Below are 15,026 nucleotides of genomic sequence, written 5' to 3' on the forward strand. Positions count from 1 at the left end.
CAAAAGGACATGACCAATGAAGTGAAATATATTAAAATCCATTCAGCTTTTAGTGTGCTCTAAAAGGCGGTGGAAAGTTATTAAAAAGGGAAACAAGATCCAAAAGCATCATATTCTAAATGGTTCTTTGATTTTCATGTTTCATCAGGCTTTTTGATTACGCTCCTCTGAACGGCACAGAAGCAAGTATCAGCTGGTTTCGCTTTATTTCTGAAACGCTTCCCACTTGAAGTCCTACTTAAAAACTGCTGCATGAAAGATACATTGACAGTCATATTTAAATGATAAATCAAATGAGTAAGCCATTTTGTGATTCACATTATACATTCTGAGCTGTGCCTCAGTAAGGCATTGAGCTCAGAGCCATGGAACATTGTTTGAATTAGATTGAGGTTTTTGTCTTGAGCTGTACTGGAATGAGGAATAACACAATCCTGATTAGTTTGCTTTGTAGACAGAGCTTCAGTGTGCAGTGGAAATGAAGTCATATTTTAACATCCTCTAAGGGTGAAATGAGTAATGACATGACTGGGAATAATAATATGATCTATTTAATGAGAAGCATCTTAAAACAATGTATGACAAAAGAGTGCTTCATGTTGCTTTTTATACAAACAAGACATTGGTAGACATTTGGACATACTTAGTGGCTACATTGCTGAGTGTTTCATGAGAAGATAGATCAAGTCTCTTAGGTGAATATGAAGTTGTAACAAAATCTAAAGCTTACTATTAAGACATTATATCTTGTTTGTTTGATCCATTGAAATAAAAGGAAGTGTAAAAACAATAATCTGCTTTTTTTACATTAGGTCGAGGGCAAGACAATTTATCTCCCATCTAAGAAATAGTCGGCTCATAATTCCCTGTAAATCCTCTGCTTGTTGTTTTTGTTTGGATAAAACAAACGAGATAATATGTGTTCATTAGAGAGCGTAAGAGGTGCTGGGAGGATAATTGTATTATCTTCTGACAGAGTTTGGCTAACTGTTTTCCTCTGTTTCACGTCTTTATGCTAAACTAAGCTAACCAGTTGTTAAGTCCTAGCCATCGTCTGATTAAACTCTGGCAGAGAAATCAAATAACTGGATTTCCCAAAATGTTGAATCCCTTTGTTATCCCTTTTACTAAATAAATACGCACACAAATGCATGTATAATCACATCCGCTCATTAAACCCAGGCCTGCTGGTGTGATGGCAGGACTGTATGCATACATGAACTTACTTGATGTTGTCCAGACATCCAGAGTCGGGTTTGAGAATGGCCGTATGATGGAACATCTTGTAAAGAGCGATGCCGAGGAAGATTACATTCAGCTGAAACACACAGACATGCATACAAGTTAATATTCGGCAACAACAGGCCTAATTAAAGACATAATGTCACCGCAACAATTCACTCACACACAGTGTATACTATTTCATTTTTTCTTCCAGCAGTAATTGGCTTGGGGACACAGTATCAGCACATAATCAACAGCTCTTTATGTGCTGAAAACACAGCCGTTTAAGCATCAGGGAATATACAGCCAGTCATTATAACCACCAAGGATCATTGTTACAATAGATATCCAATTCTCATAGATGCTATTGGTCTGCTAATGCATAGATAGGCTGGTTGAATAATGACTGTTGCACCTAGTCTCCAAGGGTTTATATGTTACAATGGGCTTGGAGTCATAACAGAGCAGTCCCACCTGCACAGCTCCCTCTTACAGTTAGTTCAGTGATAGCCTGCCTGACATTTCTAAAATGAGAACAGAGCATCAGTGTACATGCTGACATTCACCTAATTGGGAACATGTCCCATTGCTTTCATTCTCTCTTTCCATAACACTGATATTTCTTTTTCTGTCTTTGTGTCTGGCCAGTTCTGTCTCTGTTTACTCATTCAAGGTTCAAGGACTGTTCCCTCTCCCCAGGAGTAACTGACCGATAAAGCATCATTCATTGACATTTCTCCGTGAAAGGACTAGGGAAGTTGTCCAACTGAGTTCTCCTTGTTGCTGTGTAATGAGCTGTATTGTAATAAAGTAGCTAGGCCAGGAGAAAGTACAGGGCTTGGATCATTAAATAAATGCTTAAGAGCAACATAACTTTGTTGAGTCCTTATCGTAATCTGCAGTTCGTTCTCTACGTCCTTCTGAAGATTTCCAGCTTGTTGGAATGTGTGCCCACTTGAGAGTTAATCCATGAGTGGGAAATTATTAAATTGACATAAAGTTTCTTACGCTTTTACTTCCACCGCAGAGGAGCTCTGGCAAACCTTGTAAGTGTAAGGAAGATTAACGTAAACCTTAATTGAACCCGTCGTTTCTGCACTAACATTTGGCACTCATGTACAGTACATGTAGTGCCATGACAAGTGTGTGTAAGCATGCATGTATGTTCATCTCACCATAATGATGAGCGTAGCAGGGCCTATAAAGCTCCAGATAAAGTATGTGTCCAATCGTAGCCAGCACCTAAAGAGACGGAGATAGACAGAGACAGAGAGTGAGAAAGACGAACAAGGGATAGAAAGAGATAGAGAGATACAAAGAGGGAGACACAGCGAGAGAGAGACATCATGCATGAGAAACAGAGGGAAGAAGAACAGGAGAAGAGAGATGCATTGGGATTAAAAACATGCTCCAGTCTCAAGATGGATGGAGGCTAGCAAGGATTTACCATCAGAGAACAGGACATACATCATAGTTACAAACACACACACACACACACACACACACACACACACACACACACACACACACACACACACACACACACACACACACACACACACACACACACACACACACACACACACACACACACACACACACACACACACACACACACACACACACACACACACACACACACACACCACACACACACACCCAAAGATGGAAGAAAATAGTAAATTACATGACATACAGTATATCAAATGCACCATGATGAGAGAAATAAAGGAATTGGAGGGCGATACAAAAGTGAAAAAGATGAAGAACAGTGAGAAAAGTGTGTCAGGATGAAGGATACACGCTATAAACATACTTCCAACATACATCACACACAGAGGGGGAGACAGCGAGGTATGAGCACCTGTGATTAATTCACCTTCACTTCCCCCTTAGGGCACAGATATATGACACGGCCACATCCTGTGGTCGCAAAAAATATGACATGACTGTGTTCATTTGAATACTGAGTTATGGATGCAGCCCTCATATCAGGCTATTTATGGGGTGTGGGAATGGCTGCGGTGAAGTTAAAGGAGAGAACACACATACACACAGACACAAGACATGCATGAACACATGTACACACACACATCAATTTCTGACACCAAGGTTAGCATTGGTAGTAAAATATAGACTGCTCTATGCTAAATTATACTACCCCAAACATCTTCACTCGTCAATTGCAGCTAACAGGGGCGGGGGGGAATATGTCCCAGAGTGCCCTCCACTGAGGTCAGACCCAACGGGTTGCAGAGAAGGGTACAGAGAAAAACCGCTGGAGCAAAATGGCCGACTGATTCATGACCAGCTGCTTTTGAATTATTAATCTTTCAATTTCCACCACATTAGAGAGCCCTCCATTATGGGTCCCTGACTGTGTCACTGTATCCTCCATTAGGGCTCCTTTGCTAAGTCATTGCCACCTTCATTATTGGAGGTGAATGAGACTCAGTGCCACTGGCTAATGTGGAGAATAAGCTGCGTTATGTGACAAGGTGACACAGCAGGGATGGCAGATGATATTTCCGGAGGTTTTGTCTCAGAGGGTCGTGTCAAACATGATAAGCAGTGCCATTTTCAAGGCTGGACTGATGAATGAGTCATATACGTTATTTTATCTTGATTTAATGTTCTTTGTCATTAAAACAACGGTGTCAATTGCCTTTTAAATCTGCAAGGCACAAGGCCAACAAAACCAAGAGTGATTGCTGAAGTGAAATTGTCTTTTCAACCACAAGAAAATATTTTCTTGTGACATAAATGTTTTAAACTTTCTCTATGTAAGGAAGATATATCTCAAATTTGTATGAAACCTTTGATATTATTCTGTATGTTTGTGTCAAAACATAGCTATCTCCTCAAGGCAAATGTCTTATCTGTTAGCTAATGGCATGAGGCTGATTATTCATCCCGAGCTTGGCATTCAGACTCTCATGTTTTAATGATCACCCCACAATGAAATATTGATTTAAGTGCCATACAGATTGGAGTGGCTTGACGGTTAAACAACGTTAACTTCAACCCTTTTCCCGGTCCTCTAACCTCCTCGATTTGATGTGAAGACAGATGTGAGGTCTTAACTACAAAGGCCCCAAGAGCAGCAAAGAATGTGAGCATCTAAGCATGTGAATCATTTACCAGTTCTATAGTGTCCTGCCATTTTCTATATGGAGCGACTCATTTATAAGCGATTGAGGGAGGAGAAGTTTTTAAATGCAACATCCACATTGTTAATACTCTCTTTAGTCCTTATGATTTTATATAGTAACAAAAAAAGAGGACAGGTCAGTGACATGTATAAAGCACCATATACATTATATGCACATACTATGCATATGTATGAATAAAAGGTTGGCCTACTTTGTGAGTCCATGCATGAATGGAGAGGACAGTTCAAGTCATATTATTTTCCCTTTTCTGTATTTGTAGGGGGCCTATTATGCATGTTTTTAATATGAATGAGATGCTTACTGATTCACCATGTGTCTCAGGTTGGACAAGTCAAGCATGCATCAATACGTTGCCATGTGCTCTTAATGTATGTCCTTGTCCCACTCCCCACTCTGCACTTACTTCAGGGGAGAAGCCAGCTTATTCTTCTAAGCACAAACAAGTACAAAGCAGTATAGACGTGTATACACTCTGAAATATGAGGGGCCGTGTAGGCCAAAATTCAAACTAACCTCGCACACACACTATTGAAATACTCTCACATTCACTACTGAAAACCTTACACACACACACACACTTCAGTTGTATATGCGAGGTGTTCACTAGTGAATGTGAGAGTATTTCAATAGTGTGTGTGTGAGGTTAATTTTCAGTTGTGTGTGTGTGAGGTGTTCTCTAGTGAATGTGAGAATATTTCAATAGTGTGTGTGTGTGTGGTTCATTTTCAGTTGTGTGTGTGTGAGGTTAATTTTGAGTAGTATGTGCGTGATGTTTAATTTTCAGTTGTGTGTGTGTGAGGTGTTCACTAGTGAATGTGAGAGTATTTCAGTAGTGTGTGTGCAAGGCCAGATGTTTTCAGTAGTGTGTGTGCGTGGTTAGTTTGAATTTTGGCCTACACGGCAGAGTCCTGCATCGGGTGACCCGCAAAAAAAGTGATTCGCGGGTGGTATTTTTTCAAACGTTTTTTTCCGGGTTCGGTTCTGGGTAAAACAAAGATGATGCGGGTCGGGTCGCGGGTGTTGCATAATAAATATATAAAAATAATAATAATTTAGTTTAATGTTTAAATCCTCAGACCTCTCCCCCGCGGGACCGCGCATAATCCTAACCTCTGCAGCGCATCAATCTGCTGCTGAGCACACCACATTAGAAATGGCTGAGGTGAAGCTCTCTAGCGGAGAATACAGCATTTTCAATAACACTTCCTCAAGAGCGAAATCCAACGTCTGGGAGGCTTTTGGTGTCATCCTAGATGGAGAAAATAACCAACATCCCACGCTTTTTGAGACAAATATGCAACTGCGTGTGTTAATAATTGCACGTTTTCACTGCTCATAGGATATGCGGGTTCGGGTCGGTTTGCGGATCTTGTGCCGACGGGTCGGGTCGGTTTGCAGAACTAATTGGCAATATGTGCGGGTGGCGGGGCGGGCTCGGTATTGCACGTCGCGGGTGCGGGGTGGGAGCGGGTCTTGAAAATCAGACCCGTGCAGGACTCTGCTACACGTCCCTTCATACTGAAACGCTATTCCATCACTCCCTTCTCACACTCTGACACAAAAACCCCTCCTTTTTCCCTCAATCGGCTCCACTGTGCAGCCACTCCTTCTATCCTGCTTGTAAATCCTTCCATATTCACACATTGTCACTGCTGTGCTCATGCAGGCACTCTGTGGTGCATCTTCCCCTGCTTGTCCCCATACTTCAACACCCCCCTCTCCCTTCTTCTCTGCCTCTCTCCCCTCCCAACCTCTCTGTATTGACTCTTCAGAAGCGCCACAGCTTGTAGAGTCTACTGTGGCAGACGCAGCCAAAATGACAGCAGGCACTCCAGCCTCCCTCCCTTCCTCCCTTCCTCCCTCCCTTCCTCCCTGGCCCAATCATCCATCTTTCCTTCACACCATGCTCTCTTCGCCGCCCCTCTATCCTTACACTCGATCGGTGCCGTAGCTCCTGTAGTCCACTGCAGCGGAGACGGCCACTATGACAGCAGGCACTCCGTAGCCTGCCAGGTAGAAGTATTTAGTCCTGGAGTGTTCACTCTCAAACACCTCTACCAGCATGATGTAGAGCTGCACCCCTTCCAGGAACATCCAGGTGAAGGCTGCCAAAAAGAAGAAATGGAGCAAGGCTGCGAAGACCGCACAGGCAATCTGGTGAGAGAAAGAAAAAGATGGAGAGGATTTAAAAATACAGTGAGCCTACAAACACTAATGCACTATGGACATTTGCACTGATGAGTTTAGAAAGAAACACAAACCCTGAAGGCAATTAGGGTATGAGTCAGACTTCATCATTTATCATATTCACATAAGGAAGAAAATGTGCAGGATTAACAATTGGGCTGCCAATGCTGGAATAGATAGGAGAGGCAGAGGGCAAGTAAAATAGAAAATGGATCTCACAATCATAGTGAACTATAAGAGCAATTACAGGCAACAGACTGACGGAAAATCACTTCAAGACAGCAATATTAGCTGAGCCTCCTTCACATTTTACTCTACATCTGCAAGATATCTAAGAAGATAAATGAGAGAATAGAAGTGACAAGTTGGTGCGGCAGCCTCCGCTGATTGTCCACATTTCATACAGAAATAGCAAAACACTTTCAAAAGAGGCTGAGAGAGAAGGGAGGGGGGGTGAAATGGTGAGAGGGGCGAACAACTTGGCAACATTGTTGAAAATACATTATGATTATGTTCAATGCCAACGAATAACAAAACGAGTCGAACTATGAGACTCAGCCCTTTGGTATGAAAGAGACGAAGCACACATTCAATATCACACATTTTTGGAAAAAGCCAGCAGTAACGTCATTTTAGATTGTTGTGATTTTATGCCACTATTAGAGCTGAATTGCATCTTTGTGCTAAGCTGAACTGAATTTGTTAAGATGACCTACAAAATCAAAACACTGTACAGGTTCTTAATCAAATATCAAATAGAAATAATAACATTTGCTTCGACCTGTACCAATCAGTGGCTTAACGCTCACAATGCAAGTTAAGCACATTTGAATCGCATTTTTGTGGCCAGTGAAAGGTTATGGATGAAAGGAATGTAAAAGAGAGAGGGAGGCAGATGATAAAATACTTAGAAAACACAGTCTCCTGAATTAAAAAGAGAATCAGTAGGGAAATGAAAGAGGGGTATCAAACCTAAAACCACATTAACAATTGAGGCAAGACGATGGGAAGAAAAGAGGGGTGCGCAAGAAAAGAAGTTTAGTGGTTATATCCGGCACGTCACGTTCATTGTATTGTCCTAATCTAAAGAGTTCCTCCTAAATCATTGAATGGGAAAGCTAACAGACAGACTTTTATAATGGAGGGGTTTGCAGCGAGAGACAATTACCTAATGTCTGAGAGACAATGAGTTTAGGGGGCGAGGGAGTCACTCATTTCCATTTCTAATGATTGCACAGTGTAGCTTACTCACACAAAGATACACACATGCAAGCACACACACACAGGTTATAAAAATTGGCTGCTTATGCAAAGTCATTTCGTTTTTTCCTGCTGGAATTACTGGCTTAACCGGCTGCGAGCTAAGTGACGCTGAAGATGTTAATGGAGGTCACAAATAGTCACCAGTAATTAACGGCACACACAAATACGTCGGCACACGTACATACAAAGCAACATGATTCCTGCTCCGACACAAACATACACTGACAAGGAGGAATACAAACACCTCAATGTCAAGGCAAGTAAATTATGTTTTATTATTGAACGCTCAGCAGGATACAAAGGCCTCAGGCTGCTCTAGCCTTCTGGAATACTATGAAGGGGATAAAAGATACAGCCCTGAGCGCTTTCTCCCTCACAGAAAAAATCTCAAGATTCAAAACAGCTCCCAAAGTTAATACAGGCTCCCTAGCACAAATATGCGTAAAATGTCCAAAACTGCATTATGTCATTACATTGCACGGTTAGACAATGACAGCACACATCAAGGTTGCCTGCAGTAAATGTTGATTATATTTGGGTGACCTTGCCCAGAGGAATTAGAGGAGAATCTGACTCGTACGATTTTTGTGTAAGTATTTGCATCCAAGTGAGGTTTAAGGTCCTAATCCATCCATGATTGGCGTATTGAATGCGAACCATATGGATTATACAACAAGGGCTGTGACTAGAATGCAGACCATGTGGACCCTGATAGTCGAGCCAAAACTGAATCATTAGCGATGGCGCTTTATTCCAGTTGGTTCTTTTTCCACATAGCTTTAGATTTTGTTATTGTTCCTCCTCTTCTGCAGTTGTGGGTTGAAAAATCTGAGTGCAGTTCCACATGAGCAGCAGCAGCCATGCATCATTAACCGTAACAAAAAGTCCCAATCTGGTAAGGTCTGGGCAGTGGAAGCGAAAAGTAGAAAGTGAGCAATTAGGTTATAATAGTGCAGTTATTTTAGCCTTTTTCACACAAGCAGCAATGGTAGCAGTGAATGGCACCACTGTTCAAATCATATTGAGTCCACTTGAATCTGTCAAGCTGCTCCTTTGAATAGGGCCTGTAGCAGCTTATAATGTTAAATCTAAAAATAAAAGTTCAAATCGAATAAAGGGGAATAAAGTAATTTTTCAATTTTCAATTTAATTTAAGATCGATAATGTAATTTTGTTGACTGGTTACAACATTAATAGTTGGGTTTAAATTAATATTACAAATAGAAAAAGTGTTGCATAAACAATCTTTACCTGAATGCATAGCTGAAGAATAAGGATCCTTGTATTACTCACTTGACATTTTGATGCACATAATGACACAGAGCCAGTAAAGACTGACACAGTGACCCAGAATAAACCCAGAGCTTTGTCTGAATGTCAACATATATTATCTGACCTGGCCTGGCTACGCTCATAAGCCATTTACAACCTGGTACTGTACATTATATTTAAGTATTTTTCTACTATCCGTTGAATTACTAAACTGTACTACCTGCCTTTATTTATTTTATTATTACATATTGGCAGCATATTTTCCCCAAACATTAATTCTGCTCTTACCGATCTCAGAGGCACTTACACATGATTGACCCCATACAATAGCATCAACTTTTTAGAAGAAGACTACAACAATTTAAATAAGTGACACCACTTTGCCAGCAATTTCAGGATCAATATCTGGAGTAAATATTTCAATAAAATGTCCAACATTCTGTTACCCACACAGGCCTGGATTTAACCAGGGTGATCTAACAGTTTAATAGCGATGTTTGCACACACTATCTTGTGAGAAATATATGAATGGTCAAATCAGGTTGAACCCACATTCAGTATCCTGCCTTACATGGCCTTTGTTTGTGAAAGTATTAGTTTGAAAAAAGAAAAAAACCAAGCCAACAGGATTCCTTAGCAAGAAAGACTGCAGCTTTTGTAGCCTAAGGGAGGAAATGACTAACAAAAGTAACTTTGGACTGAGGCACAGCATAACAAACACAACAAAGCTAAAACACAGCAAACAAATGGGCCTAATAGCCAATAAGAAAGTCTGTGTTATGCACTGTAAATCACCTCTGTTACAACTGGGAACAAAAGAACCAACAGATTAGCTCTTTCTGTACCTACATTTTGTTATATTAAAGTCAACTTGCCATTTAAGAAACATAACAACCTAACTGAGCTATTAGCCTGAAGTTAAAGATGATTTTTGTCTGCTTCCTAACCCTAACCCTTTGTTGGCCATCCTTTCTGAATTAGCCGCAGACTGTAAAACGATTAATCTTGGAAAGGTTCTAATGCTCAGTATAGTAATGATGTTATGAAAACCTAGCAAGTGCAGAACAAAGAATGCCAGTAAATTCATTCCCCATCCCCCCCCCCGTCTCATTTTAAGAGAAAAAAGTGCCACAATCCAGGCTGGTTTGAATACAAATCTATGGTATGTTTAACAGCCAATAAGAGAAATCTCTGCTTTGGATTAGTTCCGGGAATGATGAATGTAACAAATCTGCTGTTCCTTATTCATGTTGCTGCAATGTGGTAAACCACTGACAGCCAGTTATTAAATATTTCACAATTTACTTTGCCAACAATGCGGTATGATCCGTGGTGTCGGTCAGTAGAAAGTTATGCCAAGTCTGTGCCAACACAGCATAAATTAAACATTTTGAAATGTAGCCTGTGTGCCATGTATTTGTTTTTATTTATCGATTTCATTTATTAATGAGCTTATAGTCATACGAATATGCATGCCCACATGCTGTTTTTTGTACACACACACACACACACAGAAAATCTTGGCAGTCTTACCGGTTGATCAGCCCTGTTGATCCCCACCAGGAAGAGTGACTCAGCGATGAAGAGGCTGATGCAGAGGTTCTTGTGGATGGTGTTGCGGTCACTTTGCAGCCCACGGAAGAAGCAAAAGGTGAAGATGCAGATAAGCAGGCAAACCAGCGACAACAGAATCCCCACCCAGGTGATGACGTCCAGGAGCAGGTCGTGCATGCTGTCTGCTTTCTGTGGGAAGTGCAAGAAAAGTGGATTATTTAATAGCCATTTAAAACTACTGTATTTAGTTGTGTATAGCTTTGGCTTTGGTTTGCAAAATAACATACATGAGTCATACTGTAACATGAATCATACTGTATAAAATACACACATCCCCCCTCCCCTGACTGATGTGAGTGGGGCTGTGTGTCGCTGAGCGTTCAGGGCCACAGCGTTACGCTGCGTTGCACAGGTGTGCTGGCTCTATCCATCAGTGTCCTGCGACCTGGCAGCCAGAGCAATGTTCAACATAGCACTGCTGTGATGGATCTACTGCTCAAACCCTCACACTGTGTTCACAAAGGGTTGCCAAGCTAGCTCTGACCATGACCCCTTTAGAAGTAACACACATCCTCTGGCCCAGAGGGAGAGATTGGGTGTCACACAATATCCAGAGTTACAAGAGCCGATTTGTGGTGAAGGAACTTGGTCTTAACGTAACAAAAGAGGGAGACAAAGAGTGCTTATCCCACACACAGCGGGACAATGAGGTTTTTATCCACCGCCCACAGTGACTCATGGATATCAAAATAAATGAGCCCCTTTCACTTTTTGATCTGTGAAATGTAATTTTTACAATAAGAAAGGACCTGCACCTTTTTTAGGTTCAAGTTTCTGTAGTTAATTCAAAAAGCATCTGTTTTGGTAATACAGAACTCCATAGATTGTATTGTTTTCCTTTTTTAATTTTCTGTCAAACTAATGTCATCTGGCCTGACGAATCAATTGTAAAATGTCTCCTGCCAAGTATGATTACTCAGTAGTGGAGAGCTTGCAGAGGGCTAATCTATTTCCCAGATGTTGTGGTCTCCTTCTCTTCCTTCCTTGCCTCTTTTGAGATTCTGTCGACCAGCCTTGCCAGCCACTGCTAATCAAATGATGAACAACTGACCCTTTGATCCTGCCCATCCCCGCTTGGCAGGCACAGCAGAATGAACGCCTACCTTCACCTCAACGTGGGCCATAAGCACTGCAAAGCTGGTGAGGTGTGTGCAGGAGCAGGTGGTGTGTGTGCGATTGGTCGCCAGCAGACGACAGTCCTTGGTAGACCAGATCCCCATCATGGTGCGCTTGGAGTAGCTCCAGAATGAACAGTTGGGATTGAAGTTCTCTTCCGAATGCTAGGGGGAAGGGAGGAGGAGAGAGAGTGAGAGAAAATCCGAGACATGGAGCAAGAAATTGAGACAGAGAGAGAGAGGAACAAAGATGAGAATGGGTAGGGGAGCGGGAAGGCAGAGAACGGACACTTAGTCATGGGGAGGTGGGAGGTAGAAAGATTAAGTGTTGGGAGAGCCAATGGAAGTGAGAAAATGGTGGGAGGGATTGGTGCAGAAAGGGATGGAGAGGAAGGAACACAGAGAGGGAGTCAAGCACACACGACAACAAAACAACAAACAGAAGGGACAGAATGCGAGAGTGCAGCAACAAATAAATAAAGAGCCATGGCAGGAGGCGCTGTGTCCGTGATTGTTGTGTGAGATTGTAAAGTGTATACGCTGCTTGTGTTGTGTCAACGGATGAAGCTTTGTGTGTTGGGTTTGTAAAGTTACTCTTAAAATGAGCAAGTGACACATTGCTGCCAACAAGCTGGATCACCAACTGGATCAACATTTCCTTGTTGAGTGAGCAACACAAGATAAAAGTGTTGCGCTGAGTAGCACAATTTATAAAGTATGAAGCATGGAATCTTTCTCTTATTCAGTCTCTAATTGTTGTCAATACCAGAGGCCTTGCTGTGGTATATTGGGCAAGTCAATCAAGTCAATTATTGTAAAGACATCTCGAAAATCAGTTACAATGATGACCAAGAACTTTAAATACTTAGGCATAATAATGAAATATTCAACTAAGTCAAGCCCACATAAATCAAATCAAAATCAAGTCTCAAATACTCATGTTTGTGTCTCAGGTCTAGAGTCTGTTAAAGGACAGGGTTTACGTTATTTCATTATTCATTGAATTAACCATTCATTATTTTGACTCAGGCTTAGTCTGTTCTAATGAAGTCAAACATATTCAAAAACAATCCACAAATATATGTTTTTTTATTTGTATAAATGCTCAATCATTTTCCTGGACAGCTGGGCTTTGTAGATGTTATCTTATTATTAACAGCTACTTCAGGAGTACATAGTACATTTGCTAGGAACTATTCTAAACTGTGGATTAACAGATATTTAGTGCTCTTTCGAGTATTTATAGCACAAGAACCGTGTGAAATGTAATCATAATAAACTACAGTTCCCATGTTCATTTTAATGAAGAAACATGTCTCCCTGTTCAACTGTGTGGCTCATTAATGTGTTTTATTACGTTTTTGGATGGCAGTGGAAGTCTCTGCCACAGAGGGATAAACTCTTTTAAGCCTGGCTACACACACAATATCAGCCTTATCCTTTATCCTAAAAAAGAAGTCAGCACCTTGCATCGTCCTTACCTGTAGGTGTTTGACAGTGAAGACCACAGGCTCAGACAGGTAAACCTTATTGCTGTCCTTGTTAATGGATGCCGTGATGACCGGGGAGTTGACGATAACGGAGTAATTTGGGTAGACTGCATCGCTGCTCAGTCTGACGCTGGCATTCTCTGTGGAAAGGTAGGCCCCCAAGTTCCTGTACAGCACGAAGGCCATCCTGATCTCCCCTGTAAGAAGACACACGGGAAAATGGAGGAGATGCACTTGATAGCTGTTGGCTTAAACCATAATAAAAATAGGCACTGGATATATAAGAGAACAATTTAATGATGGGAAAAAAATATTGCAAGTGGGTTAAACAGACAGAAATAGAGAGAGGGGGAGAGAAAGACAGCGAGGTCATACACCTCATAATAGTGAGAGTGAGAAAAAGAGATAATGAGAGAGTTCTCTTGTACCGTTTCTGCCGTGTTGTTTGAGAGTGCTGGCTGACAGCTGGATGGAGTTTCCATGTAGTTCTGACTGAGGGAATGTCAGGTCTTCTAGGTTCCCATCCGTGCTCAGCCTGGCCACTTCCAGCTCTGCGTCACACACACACACACGAACACACACACACCCTTATGTCAAGTCACAGCATAGCATGATACATCAGGTTTGTTTGGCAGCCTCTTGTAATAACCATGTTTTCTCACTAAGTGCTTCACACGAGCATGAATCCTGAATCCTTGCTTCGTCTAAACAAAGAAAATGAAAAAAAAGCTGGCAAAATGAAACATCTTGAATTTTCATACTGAAAAAGGCAACAATGTCTCCAGGCAACTGGTCCAACACATCGAGGTAGATAATCCAACCTCTCTGTTGTATTGTGGGAAACTAATTTCACCATCAAGGTTCGTTAGCGCATTCCTGATTACGGCCGTGTAATGTATTAGATAAAGTTTCTAATTAAGGACTAATTATACCTTTGCTGTATCTCTATCTCATGCTTCTGAGTGATTCGGTGATTAAGACACTGCTTTCATGGTGAAAACAGCTCCTTGATCAAATAAACAACACAAGGACGTGCTGGGATGGGAAAGAGAGCGCAGGAGGCGGTGGAGTGGGAGAAGAGGGTGAAATGAAAAGAAAGTTGATGAGGTCAGAGTGAAGTGCTGGAGTAGCTAACAAGGAAAGAGGGTAGTCAGAGAAAGCACGATACATGGGGAATGAGCAGAGACATTTAGAGGAGAGATAGGAGGAAGGAAGTCTATGTTTTCTCACAGAGAACAATAGATAGGGCACAAAGGCAAGAGATGGGGCTGAGGATGGGAGAGAGGAAATGGAGGCAGAGTGAGACATGCAGACATAAACACAGACACTGATATGCAAATATGGCAGAAAGAAATAGAAACACTGGTTAAGTGTCCCTTATTGCACACGAGCCAAACTAAACATTCAAGCTACACATAAATTAGCACACACACCCACACACTGAAGCGCACATACAAACACACGCATCCACACCCACACACAACGACGGGATATCAAAGCACGCTGAGTCTAATCTAATTAAAGCTTGCTTGTAATGACAATCCACCTCCTAAGATACACACTTGTTCATTATCGTTATCACACGTGCACGCTGTGTTATCCTTTCAAATCACTGTTTTGGTTCTAATAATAATACAATTTATTCATACGCCTAATACTGCGCCGCATAGTCACACAAACAATCTAAC

General features: G+C 41.5%; 1 protein-coding gene across 1 annotated transcript in view; it reads right to left on the reverse strand.

The window, feature by feature from the left end:
• The window catches only part of adgrl3.1 (adhesion G protein-coupled receptor L3.1), a 113,363-nt gene that overhangs the window by 11,716 nt on the left and 86,621 nt on the right, over positions 1 to 15,026 (reverse strand). The window contains exons 13-19 of the mRNA XM_034130465.1: positions 13,767 to 13,889; positions 13,330 to 13,535; positions 11,837 to 12,013; positions 10,653 to 10,862; positions 6,331 to 6,551; positions 2,400 to 2,466; positions 1,227 to 1,318 (exon numbers count right to left, since the gene is read on the reverse strand). Coding sequence (XP_033986356.1) covers positions 1,227 to 1,318; positions 2,400 to 2,466; positions 6,331 to 6,551; positions 10,653 to 10,862; positions 11,837 to 12,013; positions 13,330 to 13,535; positions 13,767 to 13,889 — 1,096 coding nt within the window. The remainder of the gene's footprint in view (positions 1 to 1,226; positions 1,319 to 2,399; positions 2,467 to 6,330; positions 6,552 to 10,652; positions 10,863 to 11,836; positions 12,014 to 13,329; positions 13,536 to 13,766; positions 13,890 to 15,026) is intronic.

This window comes from Trematomus bernacchii, unplaced genomic scaffold (genome assembly GCF_902827165.1).
Source record: "Trematomus bernacchii unplaced genomic scaffold, fTreBer1.1, whole genome shotgun sequence".
Taxonomy (NCBI): domain Eukaryota; kingdom Metazoa; phylum Chordata; class Actinopteri; order Perciformes; family Nototheniidae; genus Trematomus; species Trematomus bernacchii.